Consider the following 27,823-nt stretch of genomic DNA (forward strand, 5'->3'; position numbering starts at 1 on the left):
TGTGGCCAGTTTGTTCTCCTGCTTGCCACACACCAAGGGAGGCTCACCTGTATTAACAGGCATTCAAAGCTTTATTCGAAAACCTCAATAGAAGCTTTGAATGTAAAAAATATATATATATATATATATATGTGGTACAGCACTAGTGGCTTAGTCTGATTCATTTTCTTAGTTTCCTTTTTAAAGAGCCAGGGCTGTGAATGAACAATATTTTATGTGCAAACAGAACAGACAGCTAGCAGAGCATGAGGAGATAATCACTTAATTTAACAAAAAGCCTTTTTTGATTAGAATCACAGACCACCTTTAAACAGCTTTTGGAAAGATTGTACATTACAGAGAGGTCTTTAAATTGATAAACCAAGTAGCCTACTTACGATTATCGGTGTGAGATCCGTCTCCGGTTTCATCCATTTTGACGACTGGTCTAGTAAGTTATGCCACAAATATTAGCTGCAGTTTGACTCCTAACCAAAGTGTGTTACTATGTGTTCGTCTGAGTGTCGATCTGTGACATCAAGGCTTCCATGAGAACGTACGAGTTCTAGAAAGTCATGGTTCCATTCAGTGACGTGCGGTGAGGTTCGTGGCTGGTGAGGCATTCTCTTTCAGAGTCAGATTTACAAATATATGAACCCAATATAGAGTAGCTTAAATCACCATTCAATTGGCAGCCTGCACATTGACTACTGGTTGTTTTTCATATTTCATATCAGAATTCTTTACATACACATAGATAAGGTACATGTTTGATGCCACCAGCAGCGTGTGCGTCGCGATCTGCGACCTGCCCCACCGACCTGTGTTTCAGAAGCGGAGCGCTCGCGGGCGCCACCCGCGAAAATCGCGAGATCCCGCGAAAATCTGTGTAACAACCACGGATTTATAAAGAGAACAACAAACAAATAAAAGGTTACTTTACCTGTCCGACGTTGAATTGCTGTTGATTTGGTCATATTTCCCTGTTTTTTGAGAATTGTTAAAGCTTAGATATTTAATCTTCAATGTTTGCGGTCAAAGCAAATAATAGAAGAAGAGTAAGGGAACTACAAGCATAAACCCGACCCGTGGGCTCTCACGCGCCCCCTTCATTGAGGCAGAGGTACTGTTTGCCTCCCCTCTACTTTTTCACTGCGGTTTCTGTCAGATCAGCAAGACTAAATATGTCCTACACACGGACATAGTATATATATATGGTGTGTTTTTTTTCTCAACAAATCATATGAAAAGAATGAATGAATTGAATGCAATGAAGAATTGAATGAAGAATGCAATGAATTGCTCTTCGCCAGTGTCCATGTAGCCAAAGTCTGACAGGCCTAACTCTTAACATTAGCTACTATGCTAATGTTGTTGGCAGTAAATATGACAAAATTAAATTAAAAGAGAAGAGAAGAGAAAATCCAGGCAGATGGCCGAGACTCTGCAGACACAGACACCAACACACAGTCATAAGTGATGACTGAGTATCAGTCTAAACATTGTGTTTGTTTGTTGTTGTTTTTTAGGAAATTGTTGCATGTCATTCCTTTTTAAGACTAAATATCTGCTAAACTAAAAATCAAGTCGGTTAATTTAGGGTTTAATATTTCAGTTTTTCAGCATCAAAAATGTTGGTGGACTTATTGTTTATCAGGGGAATCGTCTCATTTATGCACCAATAACACACAGATTAATCCAAATTGAGATCTGTGTGCTGCAGCTTTATTAACTGTGAGTGCCTAGGAATGAGTCAATATGTTACAGAGAAGATGTGCCATTAGTTTAGTTGCGTCTCCATCTTGCCAACTGGAAAGCAGCCTCCGACAATTGCGTTGCAGCTGCGTCTTTTTTTAGCCTCCACGTTTTCAGGAAGTCTAACCGGCCCCGGCTCGGGTTTTGAAAGTCGCGTGCAATAACGTTGGTGAATGAAAGCTGGTGTTTGCTGCGGGCCTCTCCGAGCTTCTCCTCTGAGCAGGGACTGAGCTCATTCTTGCAACAAACAAGTAGAACGTGAGCAGTGCGGGGGCCAGCGCTTCGCTTCAGTTTGCAGCCCCGGTGTTAAGTTCTGTGTGTGGCCGCCTGACGACGCTTGATTTCGGGGAAAGACGCGCTGCAATGGACCGGTGAGACTTCCACTGACCAAAGCATGGAGACTTCCTGCAGCAAGTGCAGCATTTTACTGAACGTATTCTCATATCAAGCCAGAGAGTAACGTAATGTCTAAGATGGCTCGTTGACATGTCGATGTTTGAATGTATGGTTACATATGACGGGTCAGAAAAGGATGTCTGTATGCATGTGCATGCGTGTATATAATTCATTTGTAATATTATCAGCATTATTTTGAAGTATTCACTTAGCACAGTGTTTTTTAAGTGCATTATGATCAATAGAAAAAGATAACACTGGTGATGTTACTGGTGTTTTTCTACAAATCAAATATAAACATTTAAATGTGCAAAACCGCTTCAGTTGAAATACTCAGACAGCAGAAATGATCTTGATAAAAACTCATAAAACATCTCCTCCTCAGTACTTTTTCCATTTTTTTATGGAGGGTGAAAATTGGACTTAAAAAGAGCATCTACATTTGCAATTTTCTGGTTTTATAGTTTCCCTTGAGTTGCTTAGTTTCCTTATGGCTCAGTGGCACACATACATTTGTTTGGTCTCTTTTGTCCCATCAGAACGGCTACAGTGGAGCACTATAAAGCAGCCATGTTGCTCAGTGGTGTTGGTGATGCTCTGGGATACAGGAACCAGCTCTGGGAGTACAATGAGTCGGGACCAGCTATTCATCAGGTCAGTGCAGTACCGATATGAACGGAGGGGCTGAGGTTGTGATAAAACTAAAGCACTACTGAAGGTGGTGTTGCCCTAAAATGTCTGCCCTTGCCCCTTCTCTCCTTGCAGGAGCTCAAAGAGCTTGGTGGTCTGAAGAACATCAAGACCGAGCTCCCTGACTGGCCGGTGAGCGACGACACAGTTCTGCATCTGGCAACGGCTGAAGGACTGGCCTCTGGTGAGGTTAAAAGGACATTGAAACCATTTTCTCTATCCAGTTTCTGTCCGTTCTTTGCTGTTTCCATTTCAAACGAGCAATTTATTGGATTAATTTGATGATCAGTGTTCTGTTGAACCCTCACTGGGACACACACCACACCCTCCTCATAACTAAAGGTCAAATCTAATTTCCAGCGTTGCCTTGATTTGCTGCTCTATTACGGCGCTGCGCAAGTGAAATGAAAATGGTAGAAATTCAACTTGACCTTTGCCGTGATAAGGCAAACAGCCATTCTTGTTAACGGGCCCCTTTCATCTTTAAAAAGTTAATAAGGACAACATTTTGCAGTTTGAACAAGTTGGTCTCTGCGTTGTCTCCCTCGTAGGAAAGGCGGGGGAGGAACTCATGCACGAGGTGGCTGCTCGATATGTGGAGGGTATGAAAGACATGGATGGGCGGAAACCAGGGCCTTCAAGCATTTTGGGTGACACAAAGTTAATTTTATAATCATATCACATTTATTTGGAGTCATGGCAGAGATCGGACTTACTCTCATTTGCCCTTAAAGGAGTCTCCCAGCTGAAGCCTGGAGAGGAAGGAGGCTACAGAGTGCCCTATAATCCAGAGGGGACGGGCTGTGGAGCGGCCATGAGGTCCATGTGCATTGGTCTCAGGTAGGACGGTTGTCCCATCACGTACCCAGCACTTAAGTCTCTAGTACCCATTTTTCTCCTCCATGGTTATTATTTTTTAATTGTCAATTATACTGCGGTATTGCCTTCTCGAGCAGGTGGCAACTTGATGACTGAGCGAGGGGAAAAGGCGATAATGTTCAATTCATATCCTTTAAGTGGCAGCTGATCCAGCAAATCTAAGCACCTCTCTGTTGTGTTTGGACTCGTTTATCATTTGTCTCCTGAAATCTGTAGGGTTTAGTTTTAGTTTGGGACATACTTGATATTTTCAGTAATATGCACGGACATTTTATCCATGAAGCAAATTTATTAATAAGTAAAACTCAATGTGTGTTAACATCAAAAGGCACGTGTAAAACACCCTTCCACCCAAAATAAAGCAAAGAACCCGGATTCACCTCTCAGACACAGACAGTAACTACAGTTTTATGTTTGTGTTTAGAGGGTTAGGGAGCATTACAGTAGCCCTCCTTGGTAGTTGGTAACATTAACTACATTTACTATGACTTTTTCCCGACTTGCTACACTATAACCTTTTTCGACATGATATAACAAGGTCGAAAAAAGTAGTTTCTGAAAAGAAATGGCTTGATATATAAATCCTCCCAATTATTGATATGTTGTTAAAGTGAGAGCGTTGCCCTTCTTATGTTACTGACATGACCTTACAAGTTAAGGTCAGAGTCCAGAATAACTCCTGACTTACTGTCTCTGGAATACGATGAGTAAGTGTGAATACATTTCCTCGCTCTGTTTTTTTGGGATCTACAATGATCTGATTATTATTTTCAATCGATTGATCTTCTGATTATTTTATCTATTAATTAAGTGTAGGGAAAAATGTCCATCCCAGTTTCCCAGATCCTAAAAACAAGCCGATCTTTAGTTTGGAGAATCTGAGAGTGTTTGACATTGTTGCTCAAAACGTGATTTAAACAATTGGTCAACAAAATAGCTGCGATTAATATAATGTAGATCAACTAAGCAATGATTCCACTAATCGTTTAAGCTCTAAACTCATCACATTTGGTTGTAAAGAGGAATTAATCCGGATTTGGATGGTAGTCATCAGCTTTTAAATTGTTCAATTTAAATCGTAGAAAGAGAGAAATATTCAGGCAGGTTCTGGAAAAGGTTAGGATGATAAAGCCAAATGAAATGTCAGTGGGGTAGCATTATTAAAAATGCATAGTGCAACTCGGTTTGGTCACCCAAGGACACAAAGAAAACGTGACATTAAACATTTCACAAACACATTTACAGTTGAGGCACGCAGCTGCTGCTGTTATCCAAAGTCATTTATAATAATTGCAACAGTGGAATATGTACAGTCTTTGATCACTAAGCAGAAAATAACAAAAACAGAGTTCCAGGGTGAAAACATTAGCCAGAACCAGTAACAACAATGTGGAGTCAATTAAAGCATGAAAAGAAGTAATTACTGCACACAGAATACTAACACAGAAAACGTATTTATTTCCTATATGATGGACCTCATTATGTTTATGGTGAAACCTTCAGCTGCATATATCATAATAACATAATAAATGCTGATAAGGACGTAAATACTTTTTCCCACATCAGGTATGCGAAGCCTGACCAGCTGTTGTCACTGGTGGCTGTTGCAGTAGAGACAGGCAGGATGACCCATCCTCACCCCACTGGTTTCCTGGGAGCCGTAGCATCGGCCCTTTTCACGGCATACGCGGTCCAGCGCAGGCCAATAACGACTTGGGGTCTAGGCCTGTTGAACGAGGCCTGTCCAATAGCGAAGAGCTTTGTTCAGGGTCGAGGCTTCGCCGTGGAGGAGGCCGAGCGAGACTGGGACTACTTCTGTGACAAGTGGCAGTGGTATGAGCTGCTGAAATCAGGCTTTGTTATGCTGTATTCAGATGTATTATACTTCACTTTCATTTCTGCAGAATCACATTACATTGGAGGATAATGTGAATGTCAGGGAAACCTCTTGCATCTGTCCACAGGTACCTGGATTTTAGGGGCATCTCTTGTGGGGTAGGGCCTGTGATTTGGCCCACCTCGTATGGCCCAGTTGAGAGAGACGAAGCCTACAAGAGCTTCAGCCTGTCGGGCTGGGCGGGACGCAGCGGCCACGACGCTCCAATGATTGCGCTGGATGCTCTGCTGGGGGCGGGTTCAGACTGGGAGGAGCTGATGAGCAGAGCAGGCTTTCATGGAGGTCAGAGATTCGATTGATGGCAGCCTTCTGGTTTAGCTTGATGATCACAGCATGGCTACTCATGAAGACATCATTTCACATCCTTTTGAATTATGAAGACAGGTGTTTTCCCATCTACAGTCAGGGCACTTTCTCTCAGACAGGCCATATAGACTGATGTTCTAAACTCTTATTTGGTCCTAATCTGGCATTGTCAATGTAGAGGCGGCACAAATGAAGTGTAAAGGAAACGTCTTTCATACAGCAGGTAGTGACCAAGCTGTCGTTACTGCGACGTCTGATACAAACACATCTGCTAATGAACAGGGTATTTGCAGGAATCCTAAAGTTAAATATAAAACCTTTTTAAAAGTACCTTTTTTTTTAAGGAGCTTTTCGTACATTTTAAAACCTCATTACCACCTTGAGTTCTAACCGGTTACATCAGCGACAAACGCATAGTATAGTAGTAATAGTATAGTATGTTGATCAAAGTTTTTAAAAAGTCATACTTGAGTAAGTTTGAAGAAAGTCTGAGGAAAGTATTGCATGTTGAATAAACGTCATAGTATAGAATGTTAAAAAAAGTCCTTGAATAGTATGTAGAAAAAAGTAATAGTATGGTATGCCGAAAAAGCATAGTCATAATACAGTATGTTAAAAAAGTCAGTATAGTATGTTGATCAAAGTTTTAAAAAAGTCATAGTATAGCATGTCGAATAAAGAAAAAAAAGTCAGTCTAGTACATTGAAACATGTCATGGTATACTTAACTCCTCCCTTGAGGTTGTCCAGGCCTTTCCAACTGGCCGAGAGGTTGTATGTCTGGCCTGGGAACGCTTTGGGACTCCCCAGGACGAGTATAGCGCGTCATAACCAGCAATTACCACCTCGCGGTCGTAGGCTTCCACCAACCAGTCATGTTCCAGTTTACATAAATATCTGCCCAAAATGTCCTTTTATTTTATTATACATTGTGTGAAATTGTTGTAACAATTGACCACAAAATTCTAGTGGATGTTTGTGCCAAATTTGAAGAAATTCGCTCCAGGAGTAACTGTTATCACACTCACACGAATGGACCGGACAGATGCACATAAAAAAAGTATAGTATGTCATAAACATCTCAGTATGTGAAGTTCTATTTCTCCTTTCCTTCCTGCCTAGGAGACAGTGACAGCACAGCAGTGATTGCATGCTGCTGTTGGGGTCTCCTCTACGGCACCCGAGGGGTTCCTGAAGGCAACTATTCCAACCTTGAGTACCGGGACCGCCTGGAGCGCAGCGCCGAGCAGCTCTACGCCCTGTCGCACTGAGAAGGCTGCACACACACACACACACAGCGTCCCAGCATCTTCCACTGAGGGCAAACTAGGCCACACGGCCTGTGGTACATCGATCTAGAGGGCTGTCGCTGAGCCACAAAGTGTGGCGTCATACTGGCCTGAAGGGAAAGCAGAGTGCCCCACTAACCCAAAGAAGAGTCGTTCCTGCAACGAGGACCGTGTGCCTCACCAGGCTAGTGTATAAAGAGGGTTCCCCCTAGTGACCATTTTAAATTAACATGCACGACAAGCTAATGAGAATCCAAAACAATCCTCCTCGGAGGTAATTACTTCATTTTGTCAGCCTGACATAATAGCAAATGTTTAACGAGCTCTTGTTGTGTAATGAAAAATAAATTTGTGTCTCATTATGGCTGTTAACCGCTTCATGCAGTGCAAAGCAAGACTGTAACACTCAAACAAGTACAATTAATGATACAATCAATTCAAACAAAGCTTTGAAGTTAAGTTGAAAACTTTATTTTTTTGGCCATTGTTGTTTTAATATTTTTTTTGTCTTGTCCATTTCTTTTTTTATTAATTATATTTTCCTAGAGGAGAGAAGAAGCAAAGGGGTGTTTTCTACTACTGGATCGAGTTTTTTAAAAAAAAGGAAAATGGTTTGCTAAAAATCCCCTCTTTCATGCTGTATCCGTGAGAATCCCACGACAGTCTGTCTCCCGCGTGTGTCATGGTGCAAGGCTAAAAACACACTGCTGGAAGATGGTGTCTGCTGCCGTTTTTTCATCCGTATATTTTCCTCTCCGACTAGTCCGCCCAGCAAGGTGCCTCATGTCTCTGAAATGGGAAGAAGTTGGAGAGAAGAGCAGGATGGCAGCAGGGGTCGGCCATCATTAGCATTAAAAGGTCCTCCTTAGTTGCAGCAGAGGAACAAGGTGCTGTGAGACTTTCTGTACGATCCTTTCAGTTTGTTTTTCATGAGTCGCGCTCAGTTTGGGCCAACATCCAGCAGGCGGCGGGGATGTTGGGGCTCATTCCTAAGAACAGTTTGGGAGGTGGGGAGGAGGGTAGATGGGGTTTAGTTTCCTTGCTGATGGAAGGGAGCAGGGTGCGCTTGTACCTGCATTGCTGTGAGGGAAACAGAAAACACTATAAATGCTACACTTCAAGCCACAGACAGCATCAAGGGACGGCTTTTGCTTTCACGTCTCGTACCTTGTGGATGTCCTATGTAAAAGTGTTGGTGTGCTCCTTGCTGTGGTCCATGCTGGGGATGCTGGGGCACCGAGCCGGGGCCCTGCTGGGGAGGCGGCTGCAACATCACTAACTGGGGCTGACCGTGGCCCCCCGAGTGGTGGGGACCCGACATGGCTCCCTGTACATGGGCCTGGAGATTGACAAACCAAGTTTAAGATGCAGCTTTCTTTTCATTTCACACATGCGCTCATTTGCAGTGATGGCTGTATCATACCTGTGCTATCTGTCCAAGAGGGTACGATTGTGGGATACCCTGGTGGCTGTGGATGCTGTAGCCTTGAATGGGGTAAGAGGCTTGCGGAGACGTGTGGCCCGGCGGCATGTTGGGTGGGGTGGGTGCTGACAGGGGACCTGAGTGGTACAAGGACTGGGGCTGAGGGCCTGACTGGGGATTCTGAAAGGAGAGATCACAAAGTCAAAAGAGATAATCGATTAATCTCAATAACCGGGACCCACCGCCTCCCCAAATGATTTCATACGACGAGTATAATTTTGGTCGAGGCTTTTTCAAAACGGCCCAGGCTTGTGCACCTGTTATTATGCAATTCATCTAGAAGTCCAGACTCTGAATTGGGACACAGCATAAGTGTTTCGGGTATATTTGGGGAATTCCATGCAGTCCTGTAGCTCACCTGTCCAGGGCTCGGTGCAGCGTGCTGGGGGGGGGGCTGGTTGCCTGTCGGGGTAATGGAGGGCTGGGGCTGATGAACTGCACCCGAGTGGTGGGCAAAGGACTGTTGAGCTACACAAAAAAAAAAGATAATTATTGTCAAAATGATGCTTTATACTGTTGTTTTACCATCAATAAAATGCAAGACTCTTAATAGAAGTACAGACATGACTCATCGTGATAAAGCGTTCTCTACATTAGAGACATTTTGTTTTGGGTTTGCTCACCGTAGATGCCCTGCTGTGGTCCCTGAGATCCGTCTCCCTGTGTAGCGAACTGGGGGCCTCCTGGGGGTCCCATGGCTTGTGGGTGGGGACCTCCACCTTGACTTATCATCCTAGCTCCACCTTGCAGCATGGAGTACATCGGCTGAAGAGGGGGAGAAGAAGAGCTTAAAGTGACTGTTGAAAAACAAGCTCAAAAGAAGCACTTATTTTAATGCTACGGCAAACACTCTGCTTCACACTTAAATAAAGGGGTCAGAGGGCAGACTTCCTACCTGTCCAGGGTAGGGTGTCATGGCCTGGATGACCTGCTGCTGGCTGTACTGCTGAGGGTTGTACTGGAGGTAGGACTGAGGGTAGGGGGACGCTACCAGCGGGGCCCCAGCTGCTGACGCTGCAGCTTGCAGCATGGGCGGTGCTGAAGAACCGTGGTCAGAACGCTGCGCGACTACTTGGCCTGGAGGACGCAAAGCATCGTCAAGACGACAGAAACATGGAGGATAAACGTTACAGCTTTAACACACTTAAGCTGTTATTTTGTTCAGCACACGTCACTGCACTGTTGTACAACAGGTTATAGATATCTGGCTTTGACAAGAGCCGACAGGACATTCATCTTAGAAAAGCAATTTGTGAAAATGTAAATTAAGAATTAAAAACACTGCTTTTACCTTTGGTCCTGGGGTATTTTCCCTGGCTGACTGTAGACATGGTGTACTGGTACATTGGTGGGGGCTGAAATACACAAATGATTCAATTCAGTTCATAAAAGTCTTTACAATACATAAATAACCCTCTGTCCTCGGACCCTTGCATTGGAAAAACTCCCCAAAAAGCCATTTAACTAGTAAAAAAAAAAGGAAGACGATACCCAAAACCTCATTTGTATGGGCAGGAAAAGGCGCTTCACAAGCAGCAAGATGGGAGGGTGGACTTAGCATGGCTAATTTAATATTTTACTACTGGGCATCAAATACTAAGTTGGCAATATAAGGACGAGTTGGACTGGTGTCAAATGGAAAGCTTTGACACGCTCTCCTAAACTATTTGCTAGCTCAGTGGTTGTGTCAACTCTGAAGACATCCGCAACACTTCAAGCTGTTTAACGTCAGTCTATTTGACCGGTTATGCAATAATCATCTATTTCTAACGTCTAAACTCGACTCTGCCGGCACGCTCCGGAACATCAAAAGGTATCGTATCATTCAGAGACTTGCTTCTGGAAGACACAGTTGCCATCCTTGAAGGTCTGAAGGCAACTTGTTCTGCTCTCTCCAGGTTTGCACAACATTCCCTCACTTGCCCACTGAGGACTTGTCACATATTTTAGAGATAAACTATATAAATACATCCTTAGATTCTACATTTTTATATTATTTTTGACTTTTTATAGACAAAGTAATCGGCATAATCAAAATGAATCGATGACGTAAATAAATGTTTTTTGTAGCTCAAATTAAATTACCAGGAATTTTAATTCTACTGTTGCTGGTCAGACCAGCTGTTGAGTTTCCATGTCTTAAAACAACATAAGCATTAAATATGTAAACGTTGATTTGCTCACGTACCTGCACAGAGTGGATCTGCGACACATAGGAGAGGTAGGGGGTGTTGTACAGTGGACCCTGTCCACCGGGGTGCTGAAGGACCACCGGGCTCGGAGGAGTTGGCCGAGGAGGGGTGGGCGCAGTGTTGGGCTTTGTCTGCGCGACAACAGAACCAGAGGTAAATTAAGTCTGCACGTCACTCAGCCAATCACAGGGGACTCAACACATTTCATTAGAGACGCACCAATTCAGATTATTTAAAAGTCTGACCTGACGATTCCTTTATACTATAATAGACAGTGAGGTTCCAACTTTTACGACCATTCTGAAAACTTATTACAACCCTCCCGAAGTAAGTGTTAACTGACAAAAACTCTTTATCGTTATCTGTAGTGGTTACTTGTATTAAAAAAAAACTATTAAAATGATAAATGAAAATAAATCTGTATTTATTATTATAATTGTGTGTGTCGCTGCGTGCCGACGTAAAAAATAAAACACATTAGAAACATGAAACTGATCTGAAAAGCGTAAGCGGTGCATCTTTATCATTTATTATAGGAACATTTCCTAAATATATTACCATAAGTGAGATAATAGCAAAGTGCCAATAAGTCTTTGAGTCTAAAATATTAGCTGCAATAAGTATTTATCATTATTTATATACGTTTGATTCCACTTCAACACGTTCTCTGATTACTAAAGTGCGTTTGCATTTCCCGGGTTAGCAGGAGGACGTGGCTTACCATCGGCATTTGAGCTTTAATAGGGTTGAACTCTTTAGCGTTGGGGTTTAAGGTTGATTTCTTTACTTGGCTAAAAGACATGGGGGGAAAAAAAAGGTGTTTACAAATGACATTAACAATTACACAAACAAAATCAAATGGTTTACAATGAGAACTCACTCGGCCACGCCCTCCGTCGACTCAGACCTGGCATCCTCGCTTCCTGGGGTCCTGGCTGGCTGCGGGGTGGCTGGGGAATGCCTGTCTGAAACGGGCGCCGTGCTGGCGCTTGTTGTAGCGCCGGGTGTAGCTGCGGCGCCCTTGGTGGCGTTCTCAGCGGGGGCTGGCGAAGGCTGAGGTTGGTGCTGGGAAGCAGCGGGAGCTGGAGCCTGAGCTTTGGGCTCTGAAGCAGGGTGAGCGTCTGATGGCGACGGCTGGGCGACCTCGCCGACGGCGGGTGGAGCTGCGGTTGCTGGAGAGCTGGGCGAGCTGGAGCTGCCGCCACTCGGCTGGAGCTGAAAATAAAAGAGACGTAAAGAGGGACGGAGGCGACAGATTATGGTGATCTAATGTATGCATATAAATGTAATTTAATCATTAACTGACGAGAATATATGTCATGTGAAACACATCAAGTGAATAAAACATAAGTGATGTTTTAAAGAAATCGTGTGACATCAGTGACGGCTCAGGTCACAGCTCTTTAATTTCACGCTTCATGGAAAGGCAGCTGAACTCTTACCCTGAATTCCTTGCCAAATTTACGCAGCTCCTCAATCTGCGACCTTTGCTGAACAGAGGGAGCTGGTGGAGGAGCGGAAACAAACGTTAATCAAAGTTGGAAAAATTGGAAACGGCAAACTCGGGGCATGTTTTCAAAAACATACAAGGAATGCAACAATGCACGAGTGGATTGCACATCTTCAAATTTCTCAAAACGTATAGTCTTATAAACACACCTTTACTATTCTTGCTGTCCTCTGTGCTGCTCTGGCTCTCGGCGGCGCGTTCCTTTGCGCCGAGGATCTCATTCACTGTTAAGACGAGACAAACCGATTAGTTGAATAAAAATCCATCATTAGGTTCCATCTTGGATACTCTAAGCTATAAAACAGGAGGCGAGAAGTCACACAGTACCATCGACAGGGAAGAGAGGGGCGGGGCCAGACGTCTTATGGGGAGGCATGGAGACAGACGATGTGTCCAAATAAGGCGTGTCCTGGGAAGAACCTGATTTAGGAGAACGAGCAGCTGCAAGGACAAGATAGTGAAGAATAACGGTTTTAGGCAAAAATCAATCAGTAATATAGAAGAGGATTTTGTAACAGCAGTCGACTGAATGTACCTGTGGCATGCGAGTTTGAAGCACGACTTCTGCTCGACTGTGGAGGTCTTTGGGCTTTAGGAGATGTTCTGGAGACTGAAAAAGGCAAAAAAAAACTGTTTATCACAATTCACACTGCCTTAGAAACATGCAAAGATGCTGTCTAAACACTTACCTCCATTAACAGGCCTGCCAGCATCAGACAGCGTGTGTGGGAGTGAGTGGGAATGAGGGACCGTATGTCCGTGTGGGGCGGGGGGGCTGGATGGAGATGGAGCAGCAGAGGCTGGCGTCTGTGCTGGTCCTCCTTGAGAGGCGGGTGTGTTCGGGCCTGGGCTTGGGTTTCCCTGGGGGTGGTGGGGAGCGTAGGCGCCACCTCGGCCTGACAGAGGGCTGTTTCTCTCTGAGGGGGAGATGCCAGACTGGGGGCCAGCAGCAGAGGGCAGTGGGGGTCTGGGGGAGGAGGAGGATGGAGGGTTGGACCGATAACCTCCGCTTAGACGATTGTGGGGTGGAGGACCACCGGGGCCTCTCTCAGCTCTCTCACGGTTCATCTCTCTCTGTCGTTGAGGTAATGGAATGTACTTGCCCTCTCTGTAAGAAACAGATAATACATCACACAGAGACAGAGCAGGAGATACTACACCGACAGAACTGCCTGGTGCATAGAAACATGATGAAAACTAGTCTCTACATGACCGGCCCCTCTCACCTGGTGCTGGCTCCGGGGCTGTCTCTGCCCCGTTCGCGCTCTCTGTCGCGGGGGCTTTCACGGCCCCTCTCGCGATCGTTGCCGTCCCGCACCACAGCACTGTATTTGTCCTCCTCACTTTTGCCCTCGTCATTTTCCAGGCCGACACGGTGGCGATACTGGGGGCTGGACTCGATCTCACTGGCCAGGCGGGCGGCACGTGCCTCCCTCTGACGAAACACATCAGAGTTGCCCTTCTCCAGTGGCACGCTGGACAGCAGGAGAAAGTGGGACGAAAAAAAACATTGATTATATTGTCAGAATTATTCAGACTTACGAGGTAATAATGAGGGATAAAGAAAACCAGCGACTCCCTCTGGAAACTTACGTATACATGGAAAGGCTGGAATCATATGTTGACGTGACTCCATATTTCACTTCATTGAAACGGAACATCTCATTGGCATCCCAGCCATTGGACTGAAAAAATAAATATAAATAAAGAGATTAATGGGAGAGTAAAAATAATCAGTATTTCAATAATCAATTTCAAATAATGTTAAATTGACAGAACAGTCAAAATAAACTGTCAACTTGTTTCTTTGATTGAGGTATGAATAATCAACTAAATAAGAGCCTGTTTGTATGAAGTGTGTATAATTGAGGGTGCATATTATTACACCATTTCTGGGTCCAAAGGGAATTTACATCATTAGATGATTAGTTGGTAGGGATGTCCCGATCCGATCCCAAAAATTGGTAATGGTGTTGATCAAGGCATGTTTTAAGTGATTGGTATCAGCTATACGGAGCACAAACCGATCCTCCGTTCAACTGTCACGCAAGTGTTTTTACTCACAATGCTTTCATGCACAGACGAATTGAATGTCTTTTAATGACTTAACTGTATTTCAAGTGTGCACTGTGCAGCTGTAATAAAGAAAATATAAGTATCACATTGGGACCCTGAAGTGGCAGATTCTCAATATTGAATGGCTCAGAATGGGACATGTCTATTAGTTGGTGTTTCTGTGTGCGTTAAAGAGACTCACTGCATCATTTTCCAGATCGTAACTCTCTCCGTTGCTGTCTCCTCCCTCCCATCTCTGCAAAACCTTATCCTTGTGTTCTCCATTGACGCGAGTGGAGCTGATGGCTGTATCTGTGAAGGTGTCTAAAATCCAACACACACACAAAAAAAAAGATGAAACATTCTTTGAGTGTTTAATTTGGCCAGATTTGTTTACAGCCAGCATCATATGGGTCTGAAAATGTTACATTGCGTGCCATTGTGTTATCATTGTTTACTTTTAACCACGTTACAGAATAACTATTATTTTCACTCCCCCTTGTGCCGCACAAGATCAAGAAGCAATTCAAAATACTCTCGCCTAACAAAACAATATACTTTTAAGGACACTCTAAGCATGAACACAATCACATGTTAACTTTCACACAAGGCCCTTTTGTTTGTACCTCTGGTAGCAAAGTTGAGGTCAACGTCTCTGCAGATCATAGTCACAAGGTCTGAGGGGCTGAAGATCATCGTGTCAGTGATGTCCTCCTTCCTTGGCAGAAGTGATGTTGAGCTTTCCTCCTCACTGCGCTTGTGTACGGCATCCACAGCCAACTCACACTACGGACCAAACGTTAAGATGATATTGGACGACTGTGTAAGCTTGCACAGGATGACTTAAAAACAACATAAGACCATTCTTTCCCTTGAAAAGTTGACCTTAATGGTGACAGAATTACTTGCAGTGCTTCATTAAATTGGCAGAGGGAAGTACATGACGTTAGCTTCTTACCCGAGAACTGAGAGTCTTGAATATGCCTTCAAATACACTGCCATTCTTCACTCGTATGTCACAGGTGGAACCCTGAGAAGTCACCAGAAAGGTTCGACACAAACAAATTGTTATTTAAATAAGAAATACTTCCAAACCTGGAACAGCGTTTGTGGATTAATTATGCATATTTTCAGTCATATGGAAAAGGCATTTCAACCGTCCAAGGCAGTTCTTTTCTAGAAAAATCATGTTTCTGAGAACATTGATGACAAGCCGAATGACTTACGACAACAGCTGTGAGGAAGTGAAGCATTCTGGCATTGTTGTACACGCCCTCGAACACCTGCGGATAGGAAAAGATATTAAGTATCAAGCAGAGTTACACAAAGACATGACATAAAAACCATCACACGGTGTTGTATCTAAAACAACATGGTTTAATGCGTTTTAGGGCAGGGACAACCGCGTAGGCCTGTGACAAACTATCCCGAACTGAGGTTCTGACCCATTCATATAGACTGTCGTCAGAGGTTTAATCCTGGTATCACATTACATTTGATTGTAGTTTCATTAACACAACAGTTGCTGATTATATAATATGTGTTTTACATCAGGAATGTTTGTAAACACAGGAGTAAAAAACATCCGTATATTTAAAATCATGATCACTTCAGGAACCCACAAATGCTGACGGCCCATCTAAAAACTTAAATTGTATGTGATTACACTCAAATATATCAAGATGGTGATGTGTTGTGACTTAAAGATAAGACATGTATTCAATATTCCACAATATGTGGGTGTGTGTTTGTTTGCTCCCCAACTTTTCTCCGGATACTCACAGGAGACGACTGGAATGTTGGCTTTGCAGAAGTCCGATTCCTGTGGAAAACAGCACAGTTAAAATATGTTGGTCTGCTCAGAAACAGAAGGAGTATAACTTGTTTTCAAAGCCTGTGAAGGCAGTGTCACATTGCACATACATACAACATATAGTTAGGTTAGGAGACGTGGATAAGCTTACTTAGAGGCCTAACAAGTTCCCAAATCAGCATTCCGTACTGGACTGAAACTCTACAGTGTATACTTGGTCTCTAGAATAACTTACTATGAATGTCTGCTTTACAGATACTTGCTACCTGTATTGAGTTACTGCCAGGCTTTCACATGCACCTTCCATCTTTGTGGCTAAAAAAAGTTTTACATTTTACTAGTGTTAAGAATACACACATGGGAAGGTATCAGCGTTAGTCACACATGGTTACAGAACAAAGACTGAGACGAAGGTGGCACGAGTTCAGTAAACACACATCTCTGTGAAGTACACCACATATGACCTGGAGCTGAACTTAAAACATGTTAATTGTTTGGTTTGTCTAACAGGCTTTCTTAGCTACAGAGTAAAACATGTTCAATCATCGCCTCTTCACTGAGCGCTCAGATAAACTTTGAATAGCATGTGTGCCGATTTGCTGCTCACCGCTTTCACCAAACCGGACCAACCTCACTTTTTTTAATCTTCGATTCAATGTGGGCACCCATTGGTCCACAACCTCTTTCAATCTAACAAGAACTAATCTCATTGGCCTGGAGAGAGAGAGGCTCTACGTCCGAGAAACACCCACTGAGCACACAGCGCCTTAACCGGTAGGCCTCACAAGTACCAGGACAATCCCCGGACTGTCCTGACAGAAACCCCCCAGCCCGCTTACCTCCCGGCCGGTGTCCTGTTGCCGCTGTTGATGCCGCTGACTGGAGGAGACACACCGGGGCCCGAGGAGGTTCCGTTGGACGCTTTTCTCCCGCCTGAGCCGGGTTGCTGCTGTTGTTTCAGCATTGCAAAGCAAAAGACGTCGACACTACCGATTGTACGGTTACACTAACTTACAAACACTGATACTTCACGGTGTGAAGTTGGTTTGAAAGCTAAAGATCTTCTTTAGCGATATCGCCTGTGCCGAAGACCGCAGAGCCGGTGTAACCTTAATGAGACCGGCTACTGAGCTAACGCTACTCTTGCTAAGTGACTACGAGTCGCTTGTGGCCTAGAATGTAAAGGCAAAACACCTCGCTAGTTTAATTAAACGTAACATATAACTTATCAACTCCCCCTTAACTATCTACTTTGTAACCACAGCGGTTATGTCAAAGCAAGCGAGGAATGAAATGACACGAGTTTCCGTGTAATTCTTAAGCAACGGCTGGCTAGCTTAGCATTAGCTTTGATCCTCAAGCTCACTTCGGGCGCTTTCCCTCCGGGATCTACTTTCTTCTCTCTGTCGCGTCGCCTTGACTGCGGCACCGCTGACCCTTCCGTTAAAAAGAGAAGGTCTTAGCGTTACTGTCAGTTACCTAAGGAAGTTAGATTGTTCAGGTTTCTTACTGAAAACCTGCTGCGGTCGGTCAACACCACCTCTCGGTAGGTTCACTTGACTCAATCCGCGCGCGGCTGACTGGAAACCTGCTGAAAGGGGGAGGGGGCGTTAACGTGCGCGTGCGCCTTTGACCTACTAGTGAGCGCGCGTGCATATAGAAAGATGTGTGCATTGAATCGATGCTTGATTCATCCTTATTTGTCTCTGGTATAGACAAGAATGTGTGGTTTCTACTGCACACGTGGCAGTCACCAAGCAAAACATAAATATTGTTTTGCCTGCAAAGTATTACCTTGATATTTATGAATTCCACCTTCACCTTCCGCCTATTCGTGCGTATGTTGCTGTTGCTTTCTTTATGTTTTTATTTGTTTTTTATTTAATTCATGCATTCATCAATGACTTAAAGGACAGCCAAAGCTGAGGCAAACCGACTAGAACTAGTAAAACAACTTTGTCAGTGCGTCTATACACCAGTCATTACGACTGTAAGCTGCAGACAACATGGCAGCCTCCATGAACAGCGTTTGTGTTACATAGCAGGGATTTGGTAATTTCCCCAAGGATCTTCATCTTTCCTTCAATCTTGGTTTCTTCTGACATCATTCTAGTCATTAAACGTAAGATTGCCTTCATTCTTTGTCACAGCAGTTGTAAGTAGACCTTCATTTTATACTCGGAAGTGATTTAGTAGTTGCAATGAACCCATACATACGTACAAAGTATGTATGCCTACACATGAAAGGATTTGTCAATCTTCTGATCCTATTATTAAAAGATACGTGGAGTTTGTATCTCTAACGGGTATTTACATGCTATGATATTAACACTCGGAAATGAGGAATATACAGTTTGGCCAGTGCTGTTGAGTGAAAAGTAACCAATATGCTTATCATTTAAGTAAAAATATGCTTTTTTATGTCAGATAGTCACCCCTAAAGGCTTGAAAGGTGTTAGGATCGTCTTTCATAGAGAACCATGGCTCAAATGCATGCCAATTACACTAGATTTAATCATACATTTAATAATTGTTAAATATTAGACCTGATGCATAAAAAATGTAACACTTCATAAGAAACCATTGAAATGTACGGTCACTGGTAAATCTTACCATGAATACCTCCACACCTTTTAAAATAACAATTTGATTAAACTATTGAAGCATGACTGACTTACTTTTGACCGAGTCATTTTCTACTTAGGAATCAAGTAACTTCTATTTAACTAAAGATTAAAGCGGCTTTGCCCTCACTCTGTTCTGCTCCGATTTAAAGAGTCACAATGTTCACATTTCTGACCGTCTGACCCTCACTCTACAGCTATGCATCCCACATGTTGACAAAGAAGCCTCCCGCCCTGCAGAGTTTCCTGTCGCTGGTTTCCAGACGTGCCAGTCACCTTGCCCGACAGCAGTACGATGTCATTGTTGTGGGCGGGGGTCACGCCGGGACTGAGGCAGCGGCTGCAGCAGCCAGAGTGGGAGCGGAGACTCTCTTGGTCTCACAGAAAATACAAACCATTGGTGAGATAAAGAGACCGTTTGCTCTTTACAAATATGTTTCTCTTTGTGCAATCTAGAGTGTTTTTTTCCACTAAAATGTACTCCTTCTCTCTCTACACGCCCCCCAGGTGCCCTGTCCTGTAACCCGTCTCTGGGAGGAGTAGGGAAGGGCCAGCTGGTGAAAGAGGTAGATGCTCTGGATGGGCTGTGTGGTCGAGCAGGAGACTGGGCTGGCATCCATTTCTCCATCTTGAATCGCAGCAAAGGCCCCGCTGTGTGGGGCCCGAGGGCCCAGCTGGACCGTCAGCGCTACCGGGAATTTATTCAGGTATGTCATATACTGATGTGGTTTATTGTTCTGAGTTTTGTTCTGTGAATGAATTCAAATTGTTGTTAACTGTGTTTCTCATTCAGTCTGAGCTGCTGTCCACTCCCAGGCTGACGGTGTTGGAGGGCTCAGTGGAGGAGCTGCTGGTATCAGAACCAAACCCAGAGGAGCCTGGACACCACCGAGTCACTGGGATACGTTTGGGTAGGGAACAGTGTTTACCTTAGCTATTTTATCCTACACTGGGATTTGGGTTTAAATGAAATTAAGAAGTCTTATCAGTTCTTACACATAATGGCTAGTTTATCTTTACTCGTCTATTAGAAACCAAGCTGTATAGATTATACTACTAGTAGTTGTACAAACTTGATTTGGTTTCAGGAAACCCTAAACAGCTGATGGCATATAGTGTATATTGAATGTAATATTACTGTGGTCAAGTTATTTGAAATGTATTAACAACAATTAATACACAATGGCCACCATGTGTCATGATTTTGCACCTCTTTTGACAACTTCCCAGCAAATGTAAGCCACCCAATCTCAGCCAGCTCAGTGGTTCTTACTACTGGTACTTTCCTGTCCGGCTCCCTCTTCATGGGCCAAAGCACGTCCCCTGGGGGGCGGATTGGAGACGCTCCATCGAGTGCCGGGCTATCCCAGACACTGAGGGAGACGCTGGGGCTAAGGACAGGCAGACTGAGGACTGGTACCCCTCCCAGGATTGTCAAGGATTCAGTGGACCTTTCCTTGGCTAACGTACATCCCCCTGACAGCCATCCAACTCCATTCAGCTTCCTCAATACACACACACACTGCAAGGTAGAGTTCACACTGTAAAGTTCTTTCAGCACTAGTACTAAAGGAAAAGCTTCACAGTTTCAATAGTGTAGACGATCTACAAAGTGCAGTCCATCAAATGTTTTTGTTCAGTCAACAAAAGGACTTCTAAATTATGTTCAATTTCTACTTTTATTTTGGAACCAATGACTCGTTCAGCCTGAGGAGCAGCTGCCTTGCCACCTGACCTATACTACTCCAGGTGTGGAGAGAGTGGTGAGGGAGAGTATTCATCTCAACTGTCACATACAGGAAGACGCCAAGGGTCCCAGGTACACACTCTCACACATACACACACACACACACACACACACACACACACACACACACACACACGCACTGTACACAGTGTGCTCTGAAACTCAAAGGTAACAACTCTAGTCTTTGTATTGCACAGATACTGCCCCTCCATTGAGTCGCGGGTGCTTCGCTTCCCAGGCCGACAGCACCAGGTGTGGCTGGAGCCCGAGGGGGTGACCTCTGACCTGTTGTACCCTCAGGGTCTGTCTATGACCATGCCCCCTGACGTGCAGCTCCGCCTCATCAGAGAAATTCCGGCCATGCACAGAGCCGAGATCCACACGCCTGGTACTGGATCTGCATAGTTACAATTGCACATAGAAAAGTGAGTTACAATGATACAGCAGGTCTGCATGTACCGTGTTGACTGGATCTTTCTTATGTTTCCCAGGTTATGGTGTTCAGTATGACTTTGTGTGTCCCACTCAGCTGAGCCCTGCCCTGCAGGTCAAAAGCACCCAGGGTCTTTTTCTGGCCGGTCAGATTAATGGAACAACAGGGTACGAGGAGGCCGCTGCACAGGTAGCTGCATTTATATCTTCCCCTTATTTAGCAAGTCAAGGTTCATACAAATACTGTTGGTCATACAACATGCTGTGAGTCTTCTGCTTCTGCCTCGCTGTACACACTCTGGACCCAAGAACACTGGGATCTGATGATTTCAATAGTCAGTTATTCAATTCCTGCTCTGTAACTGGACAACAATATTGTTAATACACCATTTTTAAGTAGTATTGTTTTCCCTGCAATTACCGTAATCACATTGTAGCTTAACAGCAGGTGATCTAAGTGTTATTTTCCAGGTGTAACGATGAATGAGGAGCTTATTGTCTTCCAGGTATTACTTGTATTTACTGTTTGTATCACTTGGAGGTAGATTCTTCTTCCTTGTGGCAAATGTTGGGGATCAGGTTTGTGTACTAATTAGGAACGCACATCGCTTTATGCTCACACAAGTACTATTGTTTCCGTCTGTGCAGGGCCTGTGGGCGGGGGTGAACGCTGCCCGCTGGGCGCTCTCCATGCCTACGATGGCATTGTCTCGGACAGAGAGCTACATTGGAGTTCTCATCGATGATCTGGTGAGTCGAGGAGTTACAGAGCCCTACCGCATGTTCACCAGCCGGGCTGAGTTTCGAACCTCCCTAAGGCCGGACAACGCTGACCTCCGTCTAACTCTGAAAGGTAGGCACAGTGTCCCGGTCCCACGATTTGTTCTACTGTCTGCTTCTGTTTTTTTCCTCTTATAAACGTTTTCCTCCGCCAGGGTTTGAGGAGGTGGGATGTGTGTCCACCGTGCGCTACCAGGAGGCTGTGAGAGTTCGGGACAGTTTGCAGGATGCTCTGGCAGCCCTTCAGGCTCTCGCTCTGTCCACCCACAGCTGGAGAAAAAAACTGCCCGACATGCGTATGAGTGAGGCCAAGAACACCTTGCTGACGTGAGGGACAAATATGTGAACACACCTCTGCAATGGACCAAATGTGCCCAGCTGAATCTCAAGATTCATTGGTCCTGACTTTGTGGCTTCTTTTTCAGTGGTATGAGCGTGCTGCAGTACAACGATGTGTCCTTTGAAATGTTGGCATCTGCCTTCCCAGAGTGCCTTTCACCTCACATGGAATTCTCACAAAGACTCAAGATAGAAGGTAAAAAAACAGCTTTCGCCATTTTGAGGCAGAAAAGAAGGAGTCATGAGGACGAGGTTCCCCTTCCTCGTTTCCTAAAAATGTGTTCTTTTAAGCTACCATAACATAGTTCACGCCTTCTCGATAAAAAAAATGTCTCCTCTCATTTAGCTGTGTACAGGCCTCACTGTAACCTACAGAAGAAAGAAATTGAGAGAATCCAGAAGGAGGAGAACATGTCTCTCCCACAGGACATCAACTATTTATCTCTGCCGGTGTCTCTGTCTCAGGAAGTCAGAGAGATTTTGGACAGAGTTCGACCCAGCACTGTGAGTATAAAGTATTTGTTGCTTACGAATAACATTTTGTTCTTTTAGCCTCTTGGATTATGAAACTAATACCACGCCTTTTCCTGCAGCTGGGTGCTGCTACTCGTTTGCAAGGAATGACTCCGGCTGCAATCGTCCATCTCCTCAACTACGTACGCAACACAGGACAGAAAGAGAGGAGAGCACGCAGAAACAAACCAGACCGACAGGAAGAGAGGAAAGCAGAGCTGTCTGCAAGAAATGCATCTTTACCTCAGTGACACAAGGACTCGTACAATGTCTTGTAAAAATGTATTTATTCCTGAAAATGTACAAAAGAATAAATTACGGCATTTGTTTTACTTGGGAAAGATACCTCTTTGTATTGTTAAAAAAAAAGCATTACAAAATAAAGTTACATAGTAAACATATCAACATCTTTTATATACAACTACTTCCTCCAATGTTAGCTACGCGACTACCTAGTGAAGAACTCTAATCCGGTTAGTAACAGTGCTGTGAGCAGCGTTAAACCCCATGTGATCGTCTCAGCGACACTGCCGTTCATGACGATGTGCCCATCCAGCTCAGCTGTGCCTCTTGTGAAGAAACCAAACGGAAACTTCCAGTTAGGCTGAGGCGAGCCCCTGGGGGGTTCTGGGTAAACTGTACTGTCGGCAAACGTCACCTCAGTGGTTAGAGAAATAGGGGACGACGTAGGACACTGACAAAAACAAAAAGACAGGAGGAGAGTATTTGGACATTTTCATAGAGGTGAAACAATGTGTGCTGCACATGAAATAAGAATTTCTGATGCTGGCCTCACAGTGAGTACGTATATTATGTGCCTACCTTGAAATGTTGACACTGGAATAGGTATTTGGCCCCCAGGATGTAGTTCTGAGGAAGGTCTAAGAGACCCTGGCGGGCCCACAGTACTCGGATAGAGAGAGACTTGGGGAGGATGCAGCCTGATTCACATGTTTCCTGTGAGGATAACACAAGCTTTTAAATTCAAACTTTCAGATCATTCTAAAAGCACAACACTCAAAAGTTCTTGAACGTTCTTCAAGACATAAAATTCCTGATTCAGCTGTACCTGCAGGCTGACAGGACATTCCTGTGTTATGACTCTCGTCCAGTCCGGTTGGGAACCAGAGTTCATGGCGATCACATCTGGAGTAGCAAGGCCCTGCAGGACTCCGTACATGTGGGAACGCAGCTCTGAGCAGTCGCTAGACGGAGAGCTAAACAGCACACAGATAGAGTGAAGTGACATATAGAAGACTGAATAAAACTCACCATTGCGTCATTATAATTTCTAATACTGGGACTCATTTTCAGCCACTCCACCACCACTTTTCATGTCAGAAAACATCAGTTGCAAGATAGCGTACTCACCTGAATGTGCAGCCAGTGACGGTGTTGTGTGCGAAGAGGATGGGAGCTCGTCCGATGGGGTCAGAGGAACACTCCCCACTCTGTGACAGCCCCAGTGTGTTCAGCTAACTCACTGTCAAGGAACCATGGTGCCTGATTGACGCAGAACTAGCTAGATGAATGAAACAATAACTTTAAGAGAAGTTCGTGATGTTGCTTGTAAGGATACAGGCTTCAATTCTCCATCAAAGCGACCAACGACAGGGGATCCCACTTTAATTCCGACAGCAGGGATTGGACCTCCTGAAGTCGAGCTGGGTGTGGCCAGCTGGGAGAGAGAAATGGCATTTATCTTAGAGATTGAATCCATACAGTGGTTCATTTAGTGATGCAATCTGTGGCTTTAACAGCCCACCTGAAACTGTACAGAGTGTGTCTGCAACAGAGGCTGATTTGGATCCACATCAGCTAAGACCACGTTCACTGTTGCATGTGTGAGTTCCCCTCTGCCTGTGTATCCTATGACAAACTCAACCTATGGGAGAATCAGGAGAACTTAGTTTGACAAATTTGTGATTTCGGAAACAATTGTGAGGGTGATTTTCATCTACTCACATGTTTCACCACATTGACACACAAGTTGTTCTGTTCACTTGGTGCAGGCCAGTCAGACAGTGGAGTCACTGGGATCTGAAACAAGAGTCAGTACAGCACCTTACTTTGGAAGGAAGAACACGCCTTTAAATGGCATTCATTCTTTGTGTAATAATTGTATTTTAATGCACACAGTGTTCCACAGTGGTTGGAGTTATTCATGCTACAGATTCTGTCTATTTGTAGATACAGTACAAGGGATGCTGTTTCATTCTAAGACGTGTACTTTACGACATGCAGGAGAAAACCCCAAATGCGGACATCGTAGGCTGACTGATTAATAAACTTGTGCAGAGGCATGTGAAGTGCAAAATGAAATTGTTCCTTCTAATACCATGTATGGCTTTGAGCTGTATGTAGTATCAGTCACTCACCAGAAAGTCTGACACCTGTGCCGTCTCAACTGTTGGAAGCTGTAATAGAAAATATTGATGTTAGCCTATCTGCTGTGAGATTCTCGCCAGTATTTGTTCACATAAAAGCATGCGGACTGGATGACCTTGATCAGGCTCAGGTCAGAGAAGTAGGAACGGGCGTTGAAATTTGGATCCGTGGCGCACGACTGAGGAGTCAACATGCGGGTACAAGACAGAGACGCAGACCTCAAGAACTCTGCCAGCAGAGGACAACAGAGGGTGTTTAGAAAAACAGAGTTACAATGGTTAATATGGTACACTAAAGAAAATGCTTGGACATCATTGACTGTTGGAGATCCTTAAGAAAGATAAGTTCTAAATATTATGTAGTTTTCTGGTTTCTGGTGCACTGAGAGAGTGACATGGGAAAGAGGAAGTCCCTGGCACAAAACGTAACCGAGATGGCAGGTCTGGATTTGAAAATATTTGGGGAATCGCAACTGTTTAACATTCTTTTTATTTGGTGTGAACTTACTTGCAGGGTTGCTGTTGATACAGAATGCAGCAGCGGCCCCCGGAGAGGGCTGACGGAGGAGACCCCACACGGTCGAGTTGGAGAAATATGTCTGGATGACATCATCAACCTACAAAAATGAGTCTTTTTTTTTTACGCATTTAATTTACTAAAGATAAACTCTATGATTCAGCGCATCAATTTTTTAACCCCTTAGAAACGTGATATCCGGTTACCCTGTAGAAGCCTCTGCTGTGGCTGCTGCTTGTAGGGGCTGGTGGTGAGAAGTGGTACGAGTCCCCTAAACCTGGATACTGCGGTGGAGCTTGGAGAGACTCGGTGGCATTATCTGTTGGGAGATGCAGATTTTTAGATACATTAGTTGGGAATACTTTTTATGTTTTATGATCACAAAATGATCTGTAACATAATCAAGTGATTTCCCCGGTGATTGTTTATTAATTTCAAATGAATATATTCGCATTACTTCTACTTACCCTCAGGCCTGACACAAAACAAGGAGTCAGTCACAGTGACAAGAGACGAATCCACATTAGCCATGAACATCAGCCATTTCTCAATGCAAACTCCTGATCTGGAAAACAAGATAAAACATGTATTGTAAATACTAAACTGGTTTATGTGCTATATACTTTTAGAGCATGTGCGGAAGACTTACATGGCTTTCTGAGGACATCCGGTGAAGACAGTACTCAAGTTGGCAATGCCACAGTCAACTGTGTCGCAGCAGCAGCCAATGTCACAGAAATCAGGCGTTAAATCACAGAGACAACCTGGAGAACAATAGAAAATACTTGTGTTAGTCAGTCGGGACAACTTCAGTTCTGTGTGAATTTACAGACTGTTAGGAGGCTCACTGGTTTAACAAGAGTATGCTAGAAAACAGCGGATACACTGTCAGTTAAATGATTTAGAATCTTAAGCTATGTCAACAAGTTCACTGTACTGTACTGACGATTGACCGTGTTGGAAAGGACTTAGATCTATTCTTCTGGGTCTAGCGGGGTTGCTGCTCACTTTATTATAAATCTATATTTGTTACTTGATGGCACATTACAAACAGCGATTGTTTGATATTGATGCAAATATTGTATAACCCTTAAAAAAACAATAAAAAAGGTTTGAAAAAGAAATTAAAGGACCATGATCAATACTAATATGTACTAAAGAAGCTCTAATTAAGAGTCTTTCATGAGGATCTGATATATTGTTAATAAATAATTTCTCCACATCAGCAGCTTTTACAACAGGCAACTGTCATTGCACAACAGATAAAGGGCAAATCATTTTAAAGCTGACGAATACAAGATTGTTTTATAGACAAATTGTATTTCAAAAAAGCACTGTTGCTTTACAAAGGGGAGCCTGAAAAACAGATGAAAGGGTTGGGCAGGCATAGATCTACAGAACAGAAACATAACAGGAGGCAGGTGTAGTGTAAAGTACCTTCTGAAGTCAACAGAGGTTGGATGGTGGTTGCAGGGGCCGCCTCTGTGACTACAGTGGGAGCTTCAGACCCAGGAGTGGAGTCCAGGGTGGAGTCCAGAGTGGAGTCCAGGGTGACCGCCTCAATGGTGCCGAATCTGGTGACGTCCACGGCCGCTGTGCCGCCCGGAGCAGGGGTCGCTGAGCTGAAAGGCTCCCCAATAACAGGAGTGGGAGTGACGCTTGACGTGAGCCCTGAATCTGTGGCTGCGCGAGCCAAACGTCCACACAAGACGATGCATATCTGCAATGAACAATACCACTGGCGGAAATTCATTTCATCAAAGAGACATGGCGCGGTCCAACATGTGTATCAACAGTGCGAAGTATAACGTCAACCTAACTAGCTATCAAGCTAACGTTAACTTCACACCTAACGTTAGCTTAGCTAAAATTGTTTCCACTAACGCTACGTCACTCGTTACAACTTCACACTTATGGATTATTACAGCAAAATAAAACGTCGTTTCAATAAAATAAGCAATTCAGAAAACTTCTTCCATTGATGCATTTTGATAACGCTAAACATGCTAACTGTAAATACACCAAAGAGCTTCTTTTTGTTGCCAAGGAAGTCGTCACAGCGACTTCCGTTCCTAAGATAAAACTACCGTAAAACATGTCAACGAGGAGAACGATATTTTGCCAACTTTTTTCTGAGACACCAGAAGCAACACATTGTTTTTGATGCACTTTTCTATTAAGAGATTTTGAGCTATTTTGCTCCCATAACATGTCACATCTAAAATACACATTTAGGGTTTT

The 27,823-nt window shown here is 44.0% G+C and overlaps 4 protein-coding genes across 5 annotated transcripts in view; 2 read left to right on the top strand and 2 right to left on the bottom strand.

The window, feature by feature from the left end:
* The window catches only part of adprh (ADP-ribosylarginine hydrolase), a 10,224-nt gene extending 2,682 nt beyond the window's left edge, over positions 1 to 7,542 (top strand). The window contains exons 1-8 of one of the 2 annotated variants that reach the window (XM_079182696.1): positions 1,843 to 2,105; positions 2,670 to 2,784; positions 2,896 to 3,004; positions 3,372 to 3,470; positions 3,555 to 3,660; positions 5,266 to 5,532; positions 5,664 to 5,878; positions 7,024 to 7,539. In XM_079182696.1, the coding sequence (XP_079038822.1) occupies positions 2,098 to 2,105; positions 2,670 to 2,784; positions 2,896 to 3,004; positions 3,372 to 3,470; positions 3,555 to 3,660; positions 5,266 to 5,532; positions 5,664 to 5,878; positions 7,024 to 7,172 (1,068 nt within the window). In that variant the 5' untranslated portion in view covers positions 1,843 to 2,097 and the 3' untranslated portion in view covers positions 7,173 to 7,539. Of the gene's footprint in view, positions 1 to 1,842; positions 2,106 to 2,669; positions 2,785 to 2,895; positions 3,005 to 3,371; positions 3,471 to 3,554; positions 3,661 to 5,265; positions 5,533 to 5,663; positions 5,879 to 7,023 lie in introns of those variants that run through there. The other variant, XM_079182695.1, reaches the window with a different exon arrangement.
* An 83-nt stretch (positions 7,543 to 7,625) lies between these two features.
* LOC306713113 (ataxin-2-like protein) lies at positions 7,626 to 17,793 on the bottom strand. Its single transcript, XM_079182693.1, has 23 exons — positions 17,083 to 17,793; positions 16,213 to 16,252; positions 15,657 to 15,713; positions 15,389 to 15,460; positions 15,057 to 15,216; positions 14,633 to 14,754; positions 13,969 to 14,060; positions 13,602 to 13,850; positions 13,065 to 13,483; positions 12,911 to 12,985; positions 12,703 to 12,816; positions 12,525 to 12,599; positions 12,308 to 12,369; positions 11,746 to 12,080; positions 11,587 to 11,656; positions 10,862 to 10,996; positions 9,965 to 10,028; positions 9,569 to 9,750; positions 9,297 to 9,438; positions 9,032 to 9,141; positions 8,614 to 8,793; positions 8,358 to 8,529; positions 7,626 to 8,270 (listed from the first exon to the last, which is right to left on the bottom strand). The coding sequence occupies exons 1-23, from the start codon at positions 17,205 to 17,207 to the stop codon at positions 8,221 to 8,223; spliced, it is 3,102 nt and encodes a 1,033-aa protein (XP_079038819.1). The 5' UTR covers positions 17,208 to 17,793; the 3' UTR covers positions 7,626 to 8,220.
* A 456-nt stretch (positions 17,794 to 18,249) lies between these two features.
* On the top strand, positions 18,250 to 22,929 carry mto1 (mitochondrial tRNA translation optimization 1; the record flags this gene model as incomplete). The annotated part of the gene is made up of 13 exons (XM_079182149.1): positions 18,250 to 18,365; positions 19,065 to 19,267; positions 19,375 to 19,574; positions 19,661 to 19,778; positions 20,098 to 20,396; positions 20,574 to 20,686; positions 20,812 to 21,002; positions 21,106 to 21,236; positions 21,695 to 21,899; positions 21,982 to 22,153; positions 22,252 to 22,361; positions 22,512 to 22,669; positions 22,759 to 22,929. Exons 2-13 carry the CDS (start codon positions 19,078 to 19,080, stop codon positions 22,927 to 22,929), a joined length of 2,058 nt encoding a protein of 685 aa, XP_079038275.1. The 5' UTR covers positions 18,250 to 18,365; positions 19,065 to 19,077.
* Positions 22,930 to 23,003: 74 nt separating this feature from the next.
* Positions 23,004 to 27,546, bottom strand: LOC306713193 (tectonic-3-like). The gene is made up of 14 exons (XM_079182838.1): positions 27,020 to 27,546; positions 26,232 to 26,346; positions 26,050 to 26,147; positions 25,789 to 25,901; positions 25,574 to 25,682; positions 25,182 to 25,294; positions 25,057 to 25,095; positions 24,644 to 24,718; positions 24,444 to 24,563; positions 24,258 to 24,356; positions 24,050 to 24,153; positions 23,748 to 23,895; positions 23,501 to 23,635; positions 23,004 to 23,372 (listed from the first exon to the last, which is right to left on the bottom strand). The coding sequence occupies exons 1-14, from the start codon at positions 27,333 to 27,335 to the stop codon at positions 23,127 to 23,129; spliced, it is 1,830 nt and encodes a 609-aa protein (XP_079038964.1). The 5' UTR covers positions 27,336 to 27,546; the 3' UTR covers positions 23,004 to 23,126.
* Between the last annotated feature and the right edge of the window lie 277 nt (positions 27,547 to 27,823).

The sequence above is a fragment of the Pholis gunnellus genome (assembly GCF_910591455.1).
Source record: "Pholis gunnellus genome assembly, chromosome: 21".
Lineage (NCBI taxonomy): Eukaryota > Metazoa > Chordata > Actinopteri > Perciformes > Pholidae > Pholis > Pholis gunnellus.